The sequence below is a fragment of the Schistocerca americana genome, chromosome 4 (genome assembly GCF_021461395.2).
Source record: "Schistocerca americana isolate TAMUIC-IGC-003095 chromosome 4, iqSchAmer2.1, whole genome shotgun sequence".
NCBI classification, from domain to species: domain Eukaryota; kingdom Metazoa; phylum Arthropoda; class Insecta; order Orthoptera; family Acrididae; genus Schistocerca; species Schistocerca americana.
Genome location: NC_060122.1, coordinates 286,909,697 through 286,930,701, shown reverse-complemented (window position 1 = coordinate 286,930,701; position 21,005 = coordinate 286,909,697). Strand labels below are relative to the sequence as shown.

At 43.6% G+C, this 21,005-nt stretch overlaps 1 protein-coding gene across 1 annotated transcript in view; it reads left to right on the top strand.

Annotated features, from left to right (window-relative positions):
* Window positions 1-3,870: 3,870 nt before the first annotated feature.
* Window positions 3,871-21,005, top strand: part of LOC124613421 (FMRFamide receptor-like) — a 47,424-nt gene continuing 30,289 nt past the window's right edge. Inside the window, exons 1-3 of the mRNA XM_047142124.1 lie at window positions 3,871-3,907; window positions 4,219-4,397; window positions 19,018-19,024. Of these exons, the coding sequence (XP_046998080.1) occupies window positions 3,871-3,907; window positions 4,219-4,397; window positions 19,018-19,024 (223 nt within the window). The remainder of the gene's footprint in view (window positions 3,908-4,218; window positions 4,398-19,017; window positions 19,025-21,005) is intronic.

Below are 21,005 nucleotides of genomic sequence, written 5' to 3'. Positions count from 1 at the left end.
AACAACGGGTGCAAGCCCCCTCCCTCGCTGGCAGATGACTTTCACCGGGCATTCACCACACCCACACCCTGCCATGGGATCGCCAAATTGTGTACCGTGATACACCACTCCACACAACGTTTTTCCACTGTTCAATCGTCCAATGTTTACGCTCCTTACACCAAGCGAGGCGTCGTTTGGCATTTACCGACGTGATGTGTGGCTTACGAGCAGCCGCTCGACCATGGAATCCAAGTTTTCTCACCTTCCGCCTAACTGTCATAGCACTTGCAGTGGATACTGATGCAGTTTGGAATTCCTGTGAGATAGTCTGGATAGATGTCTGCCAACTACACATTACGACCCTCTTCAACTGTCGGCGGTCTCTGTCAGTGAACAGAGGAGGTCGGCCTGGACGTTTTTGTGCTGCACGTGTCCCTCCACGTTTCCACTTCACTATTGCATCGGAAACAGTGGACCTAGGAATGTTTAGGAGTGTGGAAATGTCGTGTACAGACGTATGACATAAGTGACACCCAGTCACTTGACCACGTTCGAAGTCCGTGAGTTCCGCAGAGCGCCCCATTCTGCTCTCTCACGATGTCTAATGACTACAGGGGTCGCTGATATGGAGCACCTGGCAGTAGGTGGCAGTACAATACACCTAATATGAAAAACGTATGTTTTTGGGGGTGCCCGGAAACTTTTGATCACATACGAGGTGTACTCGTATATTTGCAAACAGTTACAATATTTTATTTTTAAAATTGAAATACTGATTTTTGAACGGACGTGAATCTCAATTATTTGCTCTTTTTCCACGAAGTTATTCGTAGTGGTTTTAGTTACTTGTGTTGAATACCTCAGTGCCTTCAATTCTTTTCAGCTTTTTAATCTCATCCATCAATAAGGTAAAAATTATATGAAAAAAATTTCGTGTATTTATACCTTTTATAAGTTAAAGTTCACAGATGCGTTTTTCTGTATGTATGTTATGGATAATATGAGGAACTACTGTAGGGATTTTGATGACTTTCACTTACAGAGTGAGTCACGAGGAAGGCTTGTTTATATCACTACATATTATAAACATTTCGTCCGGCCGTAGAAACATGCGAAGCTGGGTCAAGTCGCCAGACGAATAACAAACTTTAAATCCTGTGTTGCGGGCTTTTAATTCAAAAATTGCTTTAAAGAGCAATTTTTATGGATTAGTTACCAGCATCACAGTCTCAGACTAACGGTCTGTAGATTCTAAATACATTATGTGTTCAAAAGTGTCCCGAAACCCCGATGTAACGCGAAATTGACAAATAGATGTCAAGGGAAGAGGACCTGTCAGTATAAAAGGAGGTGGGGAGCATATTATTGTCAGTAGAGCAAATGGCTCTGAGCACTATGGGACTTAACATCTGAGGTCATCAGTCCCCTAGAACTTAGAACTACTTAAACCTAACTAACCTAAGGACATCAGACACATCCATGTTCAAGGCAGGATTCGAACCTGCGACCTTTGCGATCGCGCGGTTCCAGACTGAAGCGCCTAGAACCGCTCGGCCACCGTGGCCGGCTGTCAGTAGAGTAGCAGTAACAGCAGGATGGATCTGTCAGGAGAGTTCAGTGACTTCTAACGTGGAGTAGTCATTGATAGCACCTCATTAACAAATCCATCAGGGGCATATTAACTGTTCTGAAACTGTCCAAGTCATCTTTTGGTGATGCAATTTCAACGTGAAAAGGAGGAAGGAAGAACCACATGTAAACCAAGACAAAGCACTCCTCATGTTATGACGGACACGGACCATCGAGCATTGCAGACGGGGGCAGTAAAAAATTGCATGAAATCAGCGGAAGGAATCAAAAATTCTGAAATGCTACCATCAGTCCAGTTAGGAGAATGCCTGTGCATACCGAGTTGAAAAGAATGTGGTAAAATGGCCGAGCAGCTCCTCAAAAGCCACACAGTTCTGTAGTCAATGTTAAGTAACGCTCGATATGGCGTAAAGAGCGACGCCACCGTGTATAGTGACAGTAAGGAAGTATGGATGGATTGGTGTTACTGTACTGTATTGCGCTGAAGGAAACGCTAACTACAGGAGGGTATGAACGCAGTTTACAGCATTGTGTGCTGCATACATTAGAGGACCAGTTCGAAAATGATGGTTGTTTCTATCAGCATGACAATATATTCTATTATAAAGCAGCATCCGTGAGGGAACTGTTTGTGGACAATATTCATTCCTGTAATTGAATAGCTTGTCCAAAGTCCCTAGCTGAATCCAACAGACAACTTTTGGAATCGGTTAGAACGTCGATATCGCTCCAGAGCCAGTATCTAACATCACTTCCTACTCTGCTTTAGGCTCTTGAGGAAGAATCGACTGGTATCTACATCTACATTTATACTCCGCAAGCCACCCAACGGTGTGTGGCGGAGGGCACTTTACGTGCCACTGTCATTACCTCCCTTTCCTGTTCCACTCGCGTATGGTTCGGGGGAAGAACGACTGCCGGAAAGCCTCCGTGCCCGCTCGAATCTCTCTAATTTTACATTCGTGATCTCCTCGGGAGGTATAAGTAGGGGGAAGCAATATATTCGATACCTCATCCAGAAACGAACCCTCTCGAAACCTGGACAGCAAGCTACACCGCGATGCAGAGCGCCTCTCTTGAAGAGTCTGCCACTTGAGTTTGCTAAACATCTCCGTAACGCTATCACGCTTACCAAATAACCCTGTGACGAAACGCGCCGCTCTTCTTTGGATCTTCTCTACCTCCTCTGTCAACCCGACCTGGTACGGATCCCACACTGATGAGCAATACTCAAGTATAGGTCGGACGAGTGTTTTGTAAGCCACCTCCTTTGTTGATGGGTTACATTTTCTAAGCACTTTCCCAATGAATCTCAACCTGGCATCCGCCTTACCAACAATTAATTTTATATGATCATTCCACTTCAAATCGTTCCGTACGCATACTCCCAGATATTTTACAGAAGTAACTGCTACCAGTGTTTGTTCCGCTATCATATAATCATATAATAAAGGATCCTCCTTCCTATGTATTCGCAATACATTACATTTGTCTATGTTACGGGTCAGTTGCCACTACCTACACCAAGTGCTTATCCGCTGCAGATCTTCCTGCATTTCGCTGCAATTTTCTAGTTCTACAACTTCTCTGTATACTACAGCATCATCCGCGAAAAGCCGCATGGAACTCCCGACGCTATCTACTAGGTCATTTATATATATATTGTGAAAAGCAATGGTCCCGTAACACTCCCTTGTGGTACGCCAGAGGTTACTTTAATGTCTCTAGACGTCTCTCCATTGGTAACAACATGCTGTGTTCTGTTTGCTAAAAACTCTTCAATCCAGCCACACAGCTGGTCTGATGTTCCGGAGGCTCTTACTTTGTTTATCAGGCGACAGTGCGGAACTGTATCGAACGCCTTCCGGAAGTCAAGGAAAATGGCATCTACCTGGGAGACTGTATCTACTATTTTCTGGGTTTCATGAACAAATAAAGCGAGTTGGGTCTCACACGATCGCTGTTTCCGGAATCCGTGTTGATTGCTACAGAGTAGATTCTGGGTTTCCAGGAATGACATGATACGCGAGCAAAAAACATGTTCTAAAATTCTACAACAGATCGACGTCAGAGATATAGGGCTATAGTTTTGCGCATCTGCTCGACAACCCTTCTTGAAAACTGGGACTACCTGTGCTGTTTTCCAATCATTTGGAACCTTCCGTTCCTCAAGAGACATTCAGACAACTTATTGGAAGTGTCCCCAGCAGAATTGAAGCCGTCATAAAGGCGAAGGGTGAGCACGCTCCACATTTATGTCCACTAGTAGGTGTCCGTATATTTTGCGTCTGATAGTATATGACTGTGATTAATGGACAGCTGATGCATGTAGGAGGTGAGATAGTTCATGACTGTGGTTGATAGGCAGCTGATGCATGTTCAAAATGGTTTAAATGGCTCTGAGCACTATGGGACTCAACATCTGAGACCATCAGTCCCCTAGAACTTAGAACTACTTAAACCTAACTAACCTAAGGACATCTCACACATCCATGCCCTAGGCAGGATTCGAATCTGCGACCGTAGCGGTCACGTGGTTCCAGACTGAAGCGCCTAGAACCGCACGGCCGCACCGGCCGGCACTGATGCATGTAGGAGGTGAGAGATAGATGTGAGTGACGGTGTGGTGCTGGGTGCGTGTTGCAGGCAGCTCGTCCATCTGGCTGACGGTGTCATTCACGGTGGAGCGTTACATCGCGGTGTGCCACCCGCTGCGCGGCAAGGTGCTGTGCACGGAGGCGCGCGCCCGCAGAGTCACGCTGCTCGTCGTCGTCGCCTGCCTGCTGGCCACCGCCACCACGCCCTACGAGTGGCGCATCACGCAGGTACTGCACGCAGCTGCAGCGTCCGCGCGGCTGCTTGGAAGAGTCAACGCTGGCGCCGACGCTACGGCGTCAACTACCAACACTGACCCACTCACCACACTAACAATGAGAGGTGTAATGTCTTTGCGGGAAACATTTCACTACTCGTGATGAGCATGTGCACGGAGCACTTTCCTCTTCTCTCGTTCCCCTCACAAAACTCGGCGTTACCTCATTGGAGGCAATGTTAAAAAATATATCGGCTCAACCACTTCTTTATAGCGTAAAACACTAAGATTGACGCGTTTCGGAAGTCAAGCTTCCATCATCAGAATAATAAAAAGTAAAAGACCCTGTTAAAACTCGCTACAGTGGAACATGCACCAGGCACAATAAAATTGATAATAAAATTAAAACATCCTGGTTACTTCCCTTGTTGCAGTCGTGTCTTCCAAGGTGCATCTCCACATAGTCGTCAAAATATAAAAAAACTCTAAAATGGTGTCGCCTGTGGTGTTCAACATCTAACCACATGGCTCTCTCCTCTATCGTCGTAAACCGCCCGTGCGTCTTTGTTGATACCACACACCACGTAGCCAAACACGACACTGAAGCGCGAGTGAGCTCACGCGTAAGTAAACAAGGAAGTCACAGAGATGTCTATACAAACAGATAACGTATACATGTTCCAAGGACCTCATGAAATGATGGTATCCTGCCAATTGCTAAAAATGTAGTTACTAAAAGAAACCAGTGAAATGTTTGAAAAAGTTATTTGTATCACCTGTTAGCTGTTCATTCAGTGTGTTCTGATTATCCACGCTATGTATCGTAATTTCCAGCTGTTCTAGTAGATCCAGCTTTTTGTCTTTGTCCTGTCTATGTAAAATAAGGAGATCCTGATCTATTCCCAACATGGGGTGTCCCGTTTCCCAAATATGCGTGGCTACAGCTGACTTATCGAAATTATTAAGCCGGAAAGCATCGCTATGTTCTTTGTGAAGTACTTTAAAGGACCTACCAGTTTGGCCTACATAGCTTGCCTTGCCTTGCCTTGCTATTTCGAGCTGAGGCCATTGTCGATGTCAGAGGCGGTGTTAGACGATATTAAATTGATGTATGGTGCGGCCGAGTAATCTTTTATATGTTGTGCACATATTTGGAACCACTCACTCGCTTAGTAACATGATGCTCTGATGGTGATACGACACACCGAAAGCAGTGGTAATCCATCCTGATCCTTGGCCATTCAACGACAGTCCTCAACTCGCGCAGACTGGTCAGAGCTGGGTCCAAGGTACGCGCGTCTTCCTAGATGCGCTCGTAAGACTGACGCCTGTGACGTCTGTGACTTCTGAGGACACGCAAGCATATTCGTCTCCGTGGAATATTCGTCAAATCTTTCCCACCCAGAGAAAAATCGAACGCTCCACTGTCTTGTTGCAGGTTTAAACCGCTTCCAGGAGACTAAACGAGAAAAATAATATACCAGTCGGTTATAATTAAAGTGCAGGTACTAACGGAGGTCCCGTGTGGACTGTAATTATCATAGCGCAGCGAAACATGGCACATGTACTAAAGCGTCAATAAGGAATCGATTTACACTTGAATTAGTTCCAATTGTCGCCACCAGGTGCAAATCTGGGGCTGTACAGTATTTGTATGACGGTATGACATCCACGCTGTCATTTCAAATGGTTCAAATGGCTCTAACCACTACGGGATTTAACATCTGAGGTCATCAGTCCCCTAGACTTAGAACTACTTAAACCTAAATAACCTAAGAACATCCCACTCATCCAAGCCCGAGGCAGGGTTCGAACCTGCGACCGTATCAGCAGCGCGGTTCCGGACTGAAGCGCCTAGAACCTCTCGCCCATAGCCGCCTCCTCGCCGCCATTTGACAAACCATAACGTGAGTGAACAGTGTGACTGTCGAGTAGTCACTGTGCGCTGTTAGGGAACCTGTTTTATGTGACTGCCAAAATTACAGTGCTGCATTGAGACAATATCGCCGACGGAAATGTCTGAAGAGAGGTCCGACGTCATTAAATGGCTTAAAGAAGATGGTAATGAAATTTCAAACTTCTACGGCAACCACCACACTTGTCACACATGGTTTGATAGTAAAATGTAACACAAAAGCAGAAAATAACTTCAACAACACAATAGTTTCGTAACCTGTACTAATACGTAACTAAACACTAATGTAAACAAACTTATAAACTTGCTTCAGAAACTTTTAATTAGCTACACAAATTCCAGATGAGAGACATGAATTAATTTAATTTTGAAGCGCGCTAAGTCTAGTCAAAAACAAATATCTACGCTCGTACGAAATCTGCGCCTAAGTATGTAAACAAACTCGCTACTGCCGGCCTTTACGAAATACTTCCTTTTCGATGTAATTACATTTAGAAAAGCGAAACCTTCAATAGATTAGATAAGAAGTAAATGCACTAGTCTAAAATGTAATATTAACTAAATTAGTTCTTATTTCAATATTAATCGCTTAACTTAGTGAAAGCTTCGTAGACGCGCGTTCGCCTGGCTGCAGGGCTGCTAACCTTCCCTCACAACGTGTACCGCGACTCAAATTCATGCTATCTTTTTTTATGTTTCGAGCGTGTTCCTGTAAGTATTCTAATCTCGGCTCTCGTAACGTGTGCTGAGCAAAGTATCCGTATCTAAGGTGGTGGGTTCCTTTGTATAAATATTAATGTTCAATAAAGAATTATCCGTATGTGGGACGGTGGCTCCTGTATCTCATAGCGAAGAAGTGATGTAGGAATGGGTCTAATCCAGCCCTGTGGGATACGTAACATACATATAATAGATAGCCCAGTACAGCAGAGCTCGTGTGTCTTCTAGATGAGAACTCTCAGTCTCTGAAGTGAACAGTCTTACATCGCAACAGTACCGTTGCTCTATTCTTCCTTGCTGTGATGAAGGTGATAATCTTGTTGACTGGTGAACCAGTCTCTTCGTCAGCGTCTACCCACTAAACACTTGAAGGTCGCTGACCTCTCGCGCCTCTTGGAACTTGGTCGCCGCTTTTGTAGGTGACAGATTGCCTGTCCGAATGTCAACAACTCAACTCCTTAGCCACTTTGCGCTAAGAGGTCTCGATCCGTTCGTTCGTGTTCGGAGCTCATATTCAGTACTGTGGAAATACGCAAAAACAAATTAAAAACCGAACAATTTTACACCATAAAGCCTTATTGGAAGAAAGTAATTCATGTTTTGCGTTACATTACCGTTTACTTTGTTAAATTTGTTCACTAATAGAATGCAGACCAAATCCTCATCGTCAAAGTTACGTGTTTTGCGGTATGTAAACATTGCTCCTCGGAACTGATTGCTAAAGTTAGAATTTCTTTGACATTTCAGTTTTTTTTTGTTTTTTTTTTTTGTTTTGTTTTTTTGTATGCATTTGTTTCCTCACGACCGGCACATTAGAAGCTACTATAAGCTGTGTTTCGCAATTTTTATCTCTTATTTCAAATAATCCTTTTTGAGGGTACGAAAAAGTAACATTGTTTCTGATTCTTTGTTTGCAAATGCAGCTTCTTTGGACCCACACTTCTTTCATCTTCTAGAATGTTTCTCTTTCTCTTCTTCTGTCCACTTTCTTCCGTTCTTGAATTTGTTTCTGCTTCTTTGTTTGCAAATGCAGCTTCTTTGGACCCACACTTCTTTCATCTTCTAGAATGTTTCTCTTTCTCTTCTTGTGTCCACTTTCTTCCGTTCTTGAATTTTCCCTCTCCTGACAGCCTCGCTTTCCTGTTACTTCCTTAAAAAATGTTCTCTTTCTTATTGTGTCTATGTCGACTCCCACACACCTCTTATTACTTCTCTCAGCCATTTTTTTTTATAGATTTGTAATCGTTTAGTAATCAAAGATTTGTTTTGTTATTCTGTCGTTATTCGTCTTGCATATGTGTCCATAGGATTTAAGTCATTTTTCCCATTACATCTGTTACCTTTCGCGCTCTCCGATATGGGTCTGTAATCTACATTGGACTCTATTTCCATCTTTGTGTCTATTGCTCACAGTTATTATTATTATTATTATTATTATTACAATCCGAAGAAAGTTAACATATCCTCTATCTTCTTTTATGACTAGTAGATTGTACAACCTCAAAACCGAGTATTGCATTACATAGTTGAAGTATTCGTACGATTGGAACGAAAAGAAAGTAATTTAGTAAACGGGGAAATATTGCGGGAAGAAGAAAATAAAAATGAGTTCTAGGGTAGGGGGTAAAGAGATAACCAAGGTAGTACGTAATTTAAAACAATAATAATAATGTACTAAATAAAAAAATTTGCTACCAATAACAGTTTCAAAATATAAAAAATTATTCAGTTCATGAGTCTGTTATGGCATTATTTGCACATGATGATGAGATAAAAGAAATAATTCAGGTAGTGAAGTGAGACGAAAATATAATAGTCATGGGTGACTGGAATTCGAGAATAGGAAAAGGGAGAGAAGGAAACATAGGAGGTGAATATCGATTGGGGGTAAGAAATGAAAGAGGAAGCCGCCTGGTAGAATTTTGCACAGAGCATAACTTAATCATAGCTAACACTTGGTTCAAGAATCATAAAAGAAGGTTGTATACATGGAAGAATCCTGGAGATACTAGAAGCTATCAGATAGATTATATAATGGTAAGACAGAGATTTACGAACCAGGTTTTAAATTGTAAGACATTTCCAGGGGCAGATGTGGACTCTGACCACAATCTATTGGTTATGAACTGTAGAATAAAACTGAAGAAACTGAAAAAAGGTGGGAATGTAAGGAGATGGGACCTGGATAAACTGAAAGAACCAGAGGTTGTACAGAGTTTCAGGGAGAGCATAAGGGAAAAATTGACAGGAATGGGGGAAAAATACAGTAGAAGAAGAATGGGTAGCTCTGAGGGATGAAGTAGTGAAGGCAGCAGGGGATCAAGTAGGTAAAAAGACGAGAGCTATTAGAAATCCTTGGGTAACAGAAGAAATATTGAATTTAATTGATGAAAGGAGAAAATATAAAAATGCAGTAAATGAAGCAGACAAAAAGGAATACAAACGTCTTAAAAATGAGATCGACAGGGAGTGCAAAATGGCTAAGCAGGGATGGCTAGAGGACAAATGTAAGGATGTAGAGGCTTATCTCACTAGGGGTAAGGTAGATACTGCCTACAGGAAAATTAAAGAGACCTTTGGAGAAAAGAGAAACACTTGTATGAATATCAAGAGCTCAGCTGGAAACCAAGTTCTAAGCAAAGAAGGGAAAGCAGAAAGGTGGAAGGAGTATATAGAGGGTCTATACAAGGGCGATGTACTTGAGGACAATATTATGGAAATGGAAGAGGACATAGATGAAGATGAAATGGGAGATATGATACTGCGTGAAGAGTTTGACAGAGCACTGAAAGACCTGAGTCGAAAATAGGCCGCGGGAGAAGACAACATTCCATTAGAACTACTGACAGCCTTGGGAGAGCCAGTCTTTACAAAACTCTACCATCTGATGAGCAAAATGTATGAGACAAGCGAAATACCCTCAGACTTCAAGAAGAATATAATAATTCCAATCCCAAAGAAAGCAGGTGTTGACAGATGTGAAAATTACTGAACTATCAGTTTAATAAGTCACAGCTGCAAAATACTAACACGAATTCTTTACAGACGAATGGAAAAACTGGTAGAAGTGAACCTAGGGGAAGATCAGTTTGAATTCCGTAGAAATATTGTAACACGTGAGGCAATACTGACCTTACGACTTATCTTAGAAGAAAGATTAAGGAAAAGCAAACCTCCGTTTCTAGCATTTGTAGACTTAGAGGGAGCTTTTGGCAATATTGACTGGAATACTCTCTTTCAAATTCTGAAGGTGGCCGGGGTAAAATACAGGGAGCGAAAAGCTATTTACAATTTGTACAGAAACCAGATGGCAGTTATAAAAGTCGAGTGGCATGAAAGGGAAGCAGTGGTTGGGAAGGGGGTGAGACAGGGTTGTAGCCTATCCCCGATGTTATTCAATTTGTATATCGAGCAAGCAGTGAAGGAAACGAAAGAAAAATTCTGAGTAGGTATTAAAATCCATGGAGAAGAAATAAAAACTGTGAGGTTCGCCGATGACATTGTAATTCTGTCAGAGGCAACAAAGGTATTGGAAGAGCAGTTGAACGGAATGGATAGTGTCTTGAAAGGAGGATATAAGATGAACATCGACAAAAGCAAAACGAGGATAATGGGATGTAGTCGAATTAAGTCGGGTGATGCTGAGGGAATTAGATTAGGAAATGACACACTTAAAGTAGTAAAGGAGTTTTGCTAGAAGATGGGATCGGTTGGTAGGACACGTTCTGAAGCATCAAGCATCACCAATTTAGTATTGGAGGGAAGCTGGATGGTAAAAATCGTAGAGGGAGACCAAGAGATGAATACACTAAGCAGATTCAGAAGGATTAGGATGCAGTAGTTACTCGGAGGTGAAGAAGCTTGCACAGGATAGAGTAGCATGGAGAGCTGCATCAAACCAGTCTCAGGACTGAAGACCACAACAACAACAACAACTTGTTTTTTGTAATATAATGGTGGCCATGGTCAGACGTCACGTCCAAAGTCGTAATAGCCACCTGAGAATAGCGTCCGGCCGCACGGCACTTTTCAGGGGCCGACCATGTACGGTCAAACGCCGGATGCCCAGATACGCTCCAGCCAATACTGCACATCATGAAGTAAAAGTTCTTGGCACCCTGCGAGCGATCCATCTACTGTGAGGAGTATGGGAGTAGTTTCCGACTAAGACACGTTGTCAAACTGAAGATAAGAAGAGGTATATGCTGTTTGCCAAGCGATGTAACGCTTGCTACTAATGGTCCTCTGCTGTTACAAGTGTGGGGACTATCGGCGATCTAGACACACATCATCAAGGTGGGCTGAATCAGACGTTAGCGGGTGCAGCGAAGAAGGTAAAAATGGAAGAGTCGACAGGACACAGGAAATCCATTCTTAAATGGCGATATTTAGCTTGCCCAGCGAAGGAATACCAGCTACAATAAAGCCTGCGTGTGGTCTTCATCACCTATCGTGAGATTTGTGAGCAGTACGAAATATTTCACTAGAATATTGAACAATAACTTGATTTTTTTGTAGAAATATGGAATACCAAAAGCCTTACTTTCATAAAACATATTAATTACGTGACCAATTTCGACACTACATTAGTGTCATCTTCAGGTCCGTACGCCATCGTCGGCCCGTTAGGACAGGTACCATGATATTCACTGGTCTCTATTTACACTATGTGCCGGTCTGAGCCCTATTTGACTCAACATCTGAAGTCATAAGTCGCCTAGAACTTAGAACTACTTAAACCTAATTAACCTAAGGACATCACACACATCCATGCCGAGGCAGGATTCGAACCTGCGACCGTAGCGGTCGCGCGGTTCCAGACTGAAGCGCCTAGAACGGCTCGTACACTATGTGTGCGCACCAGCCATCTAACAACAGCTGTTCAGTTTGCATAGGGGCTGCTGATGACACTAATATAGTGCCGAAACTGGTCGCATACTTAATATACTTTGTAAAAAGTACAGCTGTTAATATTCCTCCTTTATACACGTTTATGACCAGCCGCAGTCCCACGTCCTCTTCAATGATGGATCAGCTAATAATTTGACTGGACAGAAGAAGAATATAAGTTCGCTAATCGGGTGTTTGACCACGCGCAAGGAGAGAGGTCTACCACATCAACTCCATGAGCGCGGCCGGGAGAGATGGCCAGCCGATCCCAGTGCCCTCCCGGCTTCTCCGACAACGGCCCATTCAGTAAATAAAATGTACTCAGCTCTCTCATCATAGTCCACTGCATAACCTTGATCCAAAACACTTTTGTTCCCAAAAATAAATGCTTATGCCTAATCTCCTTACATTTTTGTAATTAGAGCTCCTAATACTTCTATTTAATATGCAAATACCGCACTCAAGTGCAATTTAATATACTGTAATTATCAAATTATTTAGCAACCTCACATCTGAAGGCACTTCAAGCCAGGGTGGAACCCAGATACGACGTATCTGACTTTCCCGATTACTGTTAACAACGTTTCTCAACGAAAAGAACCGCTGAACACTTAGTTCGCATTATGTTGTGGCAGACGAAGTGCATCTCAGTCAATTACTTGCAGGGAATTATCCATTTAATGCACATGTGGATACAAACTGTACAAGATTCAAGTCTGTGTGAATGTATTGAAAATCAGTAGTATCGATGCGTTTTGTGGCCAGCAGCTTGTTCACTGTTCCAGGAAGTAGAAGGAATAAGTATTCGAGTGCAGTTTGTATGAGTCGTGATCATTACCTCAAGTGGGAAGTGGTCACGAACTAGTGAGTTCGTTTCGATGCATCATCTGTCGGAAAAAACTGGAGGCATCAGGACAAAGCGTAATGTCAACAGCTGATATGTTTCGATATGGTGTTGAGTTCTTGTAGGTGATATATCATTTAGAATAATTAGGCTGTTGTTGTCGATGGGCTGCAACAAAGTCATTCAATTCGCATTCGCAACGATTTAGCCTCAAGCTTGATTGTAAGAGTTAAAGTCTCCGCAGATTATATATGGTGATGGAGGCTGCTTAAATATGTTGTCCCAAGTACTGCAATGGACTCTACAGCGAGGAGGCTTGCACATCGAAGCGATGCAGAATTCTGTAGTTGGAGTCGCTACCTTAACGGCTGTTGCCTAAATGTCCGTCGAAGGGATATTTATATGATGTCACTGGAAAGGAATCGGAGAGCTCATTAAAAAGTTACAGCACCTTTGCCGACTTCTCGATCCTGGTGTGTTAGCGCGTAACTTCGGAAGTGGGTGTTGCCTTTGGGTTTTAACCATGTCTCACTCAGAGCAACTGCAAAATAACTTTACTGGGAAAGTTCATTCTGAAAAGCCTCTGGATTACGCAGGATAGAATGGGTATTCGATTGAAGAGCGTAACTAGTCATTGTAGTTGTTGAGAAAAGTACTTATGATGATTCGTTGTTTTCAAATTTTCCTTGTTTTAAATGCGCAATCCAGCGACCTTTTGAATGACACTGATAACCGGTGTGATGATTCAGTATGTTACCAAGCAAATACCTGATACGCTACAGAGAGACTGATGCTGCTACTCTTGTTTGTTCCACGAAACCTACAATGACATTTATTTGTTTCTCAGTAATCGAGCTGTTACTCCTGGCGTACCACTTGCGGCTTGTGGAAATTGTGCTGTCATCGATGAATATGGGTTGCTTACTGTAGTAGTATTTAAGCTAGGGACCTAAGTAAAGGCAAGGGAATTGTGTGACTTGGAAGAAATCAGTTGACTTATGTCCGATTATACACACGTAAAAAAAAGTTTTACATCACCTCGGTTCCGAGAGTTCCGGAACCTGAACAGAAAATTGGAATAGAGATCGACATAAACATCATTTCGGCCCTTTTTATTGCTCGTGAAAACCACACATTGCATGTTGTACCACCATACAGCGAGACCTTCACAGGTGGTAGTCCAGACTGCTGTACACACCGGTACCTCTAATACCCAGTAGCACGTCCTCTTGCATTGATGCATGCCTGTATTCGTCGTGGCATACTATCCACAGGTTCATCAAGGCACTGTTGGTGCAGATTGTCCCTCAACGGCGATTCGGCTTGGTGGTGAGTCACGTCGTCCGTCAAAAGCCCTTTTCAATCTATCCCTGGCATGTTCGTTAGGGTTCATGTCTGGAGAACGTGCTGGCCACTTTAGTCGAGCGATGTTGTTGTCCTGATGGAAGTCATTCACAAGATGTGCACGATGTGGGCGCGAATTGTCGTCCATGAAGATGAATGTCAATATGCTGCCGATATGGTTGCACTATCTGTCGGAGGATGGCATTCACCTACCGTAACGGCGCCTTCCCTGGCCACCAGCGGCGTACGTCGGCCCCACGTAATGCTAACCCAAAACAGCAGGGAACCTCCACCTTGCTGCACTCGCTGGACAGTGTGTCTAAGGCGTTCAGACTGACCAGATTGCCTCCAAACACGTCTCCGATGATTGTCTGGTTGAAGGCATATGCGATACTCATCGGCGAAGAGAACGTGCAGCCAATCCTGAGCGGTCCATTCGGCATGTTGTTGGGCCCATCTGCACTGTGCTGCATGGTGTCGTGGTTACAAAGATGGATCTCGCCATGGACGTCGGGAGTGAAGTTGCGCATCATGCTGCCTATCGCGCACAGTTTGAGTCGTAATACGACGTCCTGTGGCTGCATGAAAAGCATTATTCAACATAGTGGAGTTGCTGTCAGGGCTCCCCCCGAGCCATAATCTGAAGGTAGCGGCCATCCGCTGGAGTATTAGCCCTTGGGCGGCCTGATCGAGGCATGTTATCGACAGTTCCTGTCTCTCTGTATCTTCTCCATGTCCGAATAACATCGCTTTGGTTCACTCCGAGACGCCTGGACACTTCCCTTGTTGAGAGCCCTTCCTGACACAAAGTAACAATGCAGAAGCGATCGAACTGCGGTATTGACCCTCTAGACATGGTTGAACAACAGACAATACGAGCCGTGTACCTCATTCCTGGTGGAATGACTGGAACTGATCAGCTGTCGGACCCCCTTCGTCTAATAGGCGCTGCTCATGCATGGTAGTTTACATCTTTGGGCTGGTTTAGTGACATCTCTGAAGAGTCAAGGGACTGTCTCTGTGATACAACATCCACAGTCAATGTCTGTCTTTAGGAGTTCAGGGAAACGGGGTGATGCAAAATTTTTTTAGAAGCGTGTAGTGCACCTTTGGCCGTGGTACATTACATATTTGGTGTTCAGCTGTTGTGTGGCTGTTCTGATCCTTCCTTTGATTAGTACCAACAAGAGGTGCACGTCTCGTAGATGAGTTCTGCGTTGCAGTACCACCAGCTGGTGACAACATCATCAGTGAGCTAGAGTATGAACGATCTGCCGAGAGGTGGCTGGCAAGTAAGTCCCTGGCAAACACGCTCTCGCCCTATTTCAACGAAAATTTGACGTTCGGAGCATTTTCTGTCCATTCATAAATCCTTTCCTTGACAAAGTAGACAACACAATTCGTCCTGTCGTCCAGTGACTTACACTGGCTGCGGAGTTACAGGCCTGAACACTTAGAGCATTTTGGGCTGGTCACCAGAGAGTGAAATTTTATGATTAAATAGTAAACCACTGAAGTACTAAATCTGGGGGAGAACATAAGGTCCACCGCCATTTTATCCTATACAAATAGACAAATTCTGGAAACCTTTGTTATCTGAAAGTTAAATCACAAACTGGCTGTCGGGAAATCTGTTCTGACCCTTCATGTTAACTTTCTTTGGTTACTGTTAATATTTGAGATTTTATTTTAACAATTTATTTTCTACCTGATGTATTCATCGCTCAGTGAGACGTCAACATTCCTAAGACTCTTTGCTTTATAGTCATGGGACTGTGCATGTAATTATCCGTGTAATTATCAGGGAAAGCTACGGTTCCCTAAATATTTGCAGCTGACCCCAAACGCATTTCCATTCTAACCATACTTCTTCATGCACTGATTATATCCTCCTCCATAAGAGCACTTCCACAGTACAGCGGCTTGCCGAGGGGTCATAGGATGAAGTGTGCCAATGTTAGAATTACAGATTCCTACAAACACAATATCTAGGTTCTTGCCTCCTGTGCGACGCACTATTCAGTGGATTCTTGCCTTGGTTCCTATTATGCCGTCTCCTGTCCTTTAATAAGAAGATGCTCTTTACTGCTGATTTGCAGCGGCATTGGTCAAAAATGCCACAGGATGTATGTAATCTTTGTTAGGTACCTCCGTGATCTTACTGTTATTCTACTATTAGTAGCCTTTACTGCTAGGTTACGGTCGCGTGATTCAAAGTTGGAGGTGTGGTTCAAACGGTTCAAATGGCTCTGAGCACTATGGGACTCAACTTCTGAGGTCGTTAGTCCCCTAGAACTTAGAACTAGTTAAAACCAACTAACCTAAGGACATCACACACATTCATGCCCGAGGAAGGATTCGAACCTGCGACCGTAGCGGAATCGCGGTTCCAGACTGCAGCGCCTAGAACCGCACGGCCACTTCGGGCGGCTTGGAGGTGTGGGAATTGGGCTCTGTGTCTGACATTCATTCATTAATCACCTTCCAGAATAATGAACTAAGATTTAAACTTTTACTAAATAAAACAAGAATCACAATTAATTTAGTTTATTCCGCTAAAGAAAACATTAGACAAGCAATGATAAAATTATTATAGTAAAACCTTGGCACAGATGATAAAACGGTATGGGGTAAGATTCTAATAACCACGTAAATGAAACAATGACAATTGTGAAGGTGTAATTTGAATGTTATGATGTTAGTAGAAAAGGCAAATAGTACTAAACAAGGGAAAACGTTGAACCTGTGGTCAGAGCTGAAAGCGAACTGGTCATTCATTCTGAAGTCTTCGAAGTGAAGCTTGAAATTACATTAAACGGTTTTAATGTCTCTACGCTTTCTGTCGTGGTCATGGTCAATCTCACCATAGGAAACTATAGGTAAAGGCTTAAGTAGCTGTAGAATCTCGGCGCACCAGCTCTGACAGTGGACCCTGACAGTGAAGACTCTCACCGAAGAACCAGTGAGAAGTAGTTTTAAACGCTCTCTCCAAACAAGTAATTTTGTATAGAGTGTTCACTAAAAGGAAAACTCATATTTCTGCATTTACGCTCTTTGCTCTCTTCGGATTGGCTGGGACAAACCTTCCGGGCGCCGTCAGGTAAAAATGTTCCTAAAAAAACTCTTCTCCCCTTCCCTGGGCTATTCTGTAGCTGGTAATGCACGTACTACCATTTAATACCGAAAAATGGCATCCCTGTCTCTTTCCATCTCTCTCTGTGGGCATTGAGGTAGGTCCTCATTGGCAGAGTCGAGTTTCTCTGTGTAACCTCGTAGTTTATTCGTATTAGCCAATCCCAGCAGTTCTCATTTTGGAGAAACATTTGTTTTTGTAAAGTCAACGTCCAGCAGCATCTCATACCTTCAGGACATCCCAAAACTGCAGGTCCCCTTTCAATTTTCGAGTAACATCTATACTATCTGGCACTTTACGCGGAAAACACAACTTTCTACGTTTTGTACACAATACTGCCTTCTAGGACTTCGCTAAAAATGGCGTTCCTTTTGATTCCACTTCTAGGTTGTAAAAGCGGTCACATCTGGAGACCTTACGCCATAGGGGATCTTATCTGTGTTTGTCTGCAGTGGCACTACAAAAGATTGTCCGTCGCCGCCGAGTCTTTAACCGTACACCTCCTGGTACTCTCTTCCGAGATATTCTCCAGCGGTGTTGGCCTAAGTGATTCCACGACTCTGTCGCCTCATCCCAATCTGTTTTCAACGTCCTCTTATTTAAATAAGGCATGCAAATTCGAATAGAAAGTTAACAAACAGTAAAGTAAGCTTTATCATTAGTACTTTTATGTATCAAATTTCTCGGTATTATTTAATTATTCCGAACGAAGGAACTTTGCGTTACGATTTTACATACGTTGTGGGACAGTTTCCGTAAAAATGATAATGTAACACTACCACCTGGCCAGTGTCAGATGGTTCACCTGTGTCCATGTTCATGTCGTTTCTCAGCTAATGCTGAATCACGGTTTTCCATTCCACCTATCAACACTGTTAGTGATTTACTTATGACGCTTACGCTAGAAGTAAATAGGTCACGTGAAGCTGTTATTCACACTCTTCGAATGCTGCGGTGCACACAAGGAAGTAGGTCTGTACTCGACAGCGGGTTGAATGGGACTGAAGGAATCTCTTAACAGAAGATGTCTACTAATGGAGATTGTGTAGTAAACATGGCAATGGAATACAATTAGCAAGCCAAATGAGATGTAGCTTTAAAGGGTTGCAGTTCAAATTCACATTTCGCCTTTTTAAAGGGTATTTTTGTGGGTTTTCTAAATTACTTCTGGTTAATACGAAGAAGCGAATGAGGTGGCACAGTGATAAAGCAATCGATTTGCATTTGGGGGACAGCGGTTCAATTCCTTACCCCACCATTCAGATTTATGTTAGTCCTGATTCCCCTAAATCATTTAAGATGAATCCGGGATGGTTCTTTTGCAAGCGACACAGCCTATTTCCCTTCCCACCCCTCCCCAATCTCAAGCTGTGCTTCATCTCTATGACCTCATCGTCAATGGGACAATAAACCCTCGTTCTTATAAAAAATAAAAAAACTAATAGAAAAAACAGCTATAGTTCCTTCAGAAATGCTACAGCCAATCACTTCACTCTTCCGTTTGTCATTCCTCTAATCATGCAGATATTGCTGGGACAGTAAGTTCTAGTGACAAACAAAAGGAGAGGAGAGATAGATTGGGAAAAGTCCCCATACCTTTGACGGATGGGAAACTCTTTGGGAAGGTCATGTTTAAAATACATATTTTCCTGAACCTTCGCAGGAGAGCTTCTGTAAAGTTTGGAAGGTAGGCGACGAGGTACTGGCAGAAGTAAAGCTGTGAGGACGGGGCGTGAGTCGTGCTTGGGTAGCTCAGTCGGTAGAGCACTTGCCCGCGGAAGGCAGAGGCCCCGAGTCCGAGTCTCCGTCCGGTACACAGTTTTAATCTGCCAGGAAGTCTCACATATTTTCCTCATAACATGAACGTACCTCACTTCACGAGTAGCAGTCGAGCAGTGGAATGATATGTAATGATTGCGTGTGACTTGAGTTAGGTACTTGTCGTTTATTATTGTGATGGCAGAACCCACAGTAATATAACCACCGTACACCAGCTTCAATAGCGTTCTCATCCAATAGGGTTCTTATGCAATGAACGGATCACCACCATCAATAAGATCCAGTTTACTCTGTTAAATCTGTGTGGACACAGTTGGAATCTTCTGCTTTTAGTAATCTAGTATAGGCGCAAGCAAAGAAGGTACTTTACTTTTAGTCGATATTGATGCGTAATTAGGCGCTTGGGAACCGTATGTCAGTCATTTCGACAGCAAATAAAAGAACTTTTCAAGGTCATTTTCCGTCTAAATTTGGGTTGAGTGCCACCATCAACTGGTGGAGCACCAGGAGATCAGTAGAAGAACGTAGATAAGATACACTACTGACCATTAAAATTGCTACACCAAGAAGAAATGCAAATGATAGACGGTTATTCATTGGACAAATATATTATACTAGAACTGACATGTGATTACATTTTCACGCAATTTGGGTGCATAGATCCTGAGAAATCAATACCCAGAACAACCACCTCTGGTCGTAATAACGGCCTTGATACGCCTGGGCATTGAGTCAAACAGAGCTTGGATGGTGTGTACAGGTACAGCTAGCTGCCCATGCAGCTTCAACAGGATACCACAGTTTATCAAGAGTAGTGACTGGCGTATTGTGGCGAGCCAGTTGCTCGACCACCATTGACCAGACGTTTTCAATTGGTGAGAGATCTGGAGAATGTGCTGGCCAGGGCAACAGTCGAACATTTTCTGTATCCAGAAAGGCCCGTACAGGACCTGCAACAGGCAGTCGTGCATTATCCTGCTGAAATGAAGGTTTTCGCAGGGATCTAATGATGGGTAGAGCCATGGGTCGTAACACATCTGAAATGTAACGTCCACTGTTCAAAGTGCCGTCAATGCGAACAAGAGGTGACCGAGACGTGTAACCAATGGCACCCCATACCATCACGCCGGCTGATACGCCAGTATGGCGATGGCGAATACACGCTTCCAATGTGCGTTCACCGCGATGTCGCCAAACACGGATGCGACCATCATGATACTGTAAACAGAACCTGGATTCGTCTGAAAAAATCACGTTTTGCCATTCGTACACCCAGATTCGTCGTTGAGTACACCATCGCAGGGGCTCCTGTCTGTGATGCAGCGTCAGGGGTAACCGCAGCCACGGTCTCCGAGCTGATAGTCCATGCTGCTGCAAACGACGTCAAACTGTTCGTGCCGATGGTTGTTGTCTTGCAAACGTCCCCATCTGGTGACTCAGAGATCGAGACGTGGCTGCACGATCCGTTACAGTCATGCGGATAAGATGCCTGTCGTCTCGACCGCTAGTGATACGAGGCCGTTGGGATCCAGCACGGCGTTCCGTATTACCCTCCTGAACCCACCGATTCCATATTCTGCTAACAGTCATAGGATCTCGACCAACGTGAGCAGCAATGTCGCTATACGACAAACCGCATTGTCGATAGGCTACAATCCGACCTTTATCAAAGTCGGAAACGTGATGGTACGCATTTCTCCTCCTTACACGAGGCATCACAACAACGTTTCACCAGGCAACGCCGGTCAACTGCTGTTTGTGTATGAGAAATCGGTTGGAAGCTTTCCTCATGTCAGCTCGTTGTAGGTGTCGCCACCAGCGCCAATCTTGTGTGAATGTTCTGAAAAGCTAATCATTTGCATATCACAGCATCTTCTTCCTGTCGGTTAAATTTCGCGTCTGTAGCACGTTATCTTCGTGGTGTAGCAATTTTAATGGCCAGTAGTGTACATCGGCAGATGAAGATACATTAGCCGATCAAAAGTATCCGGACACC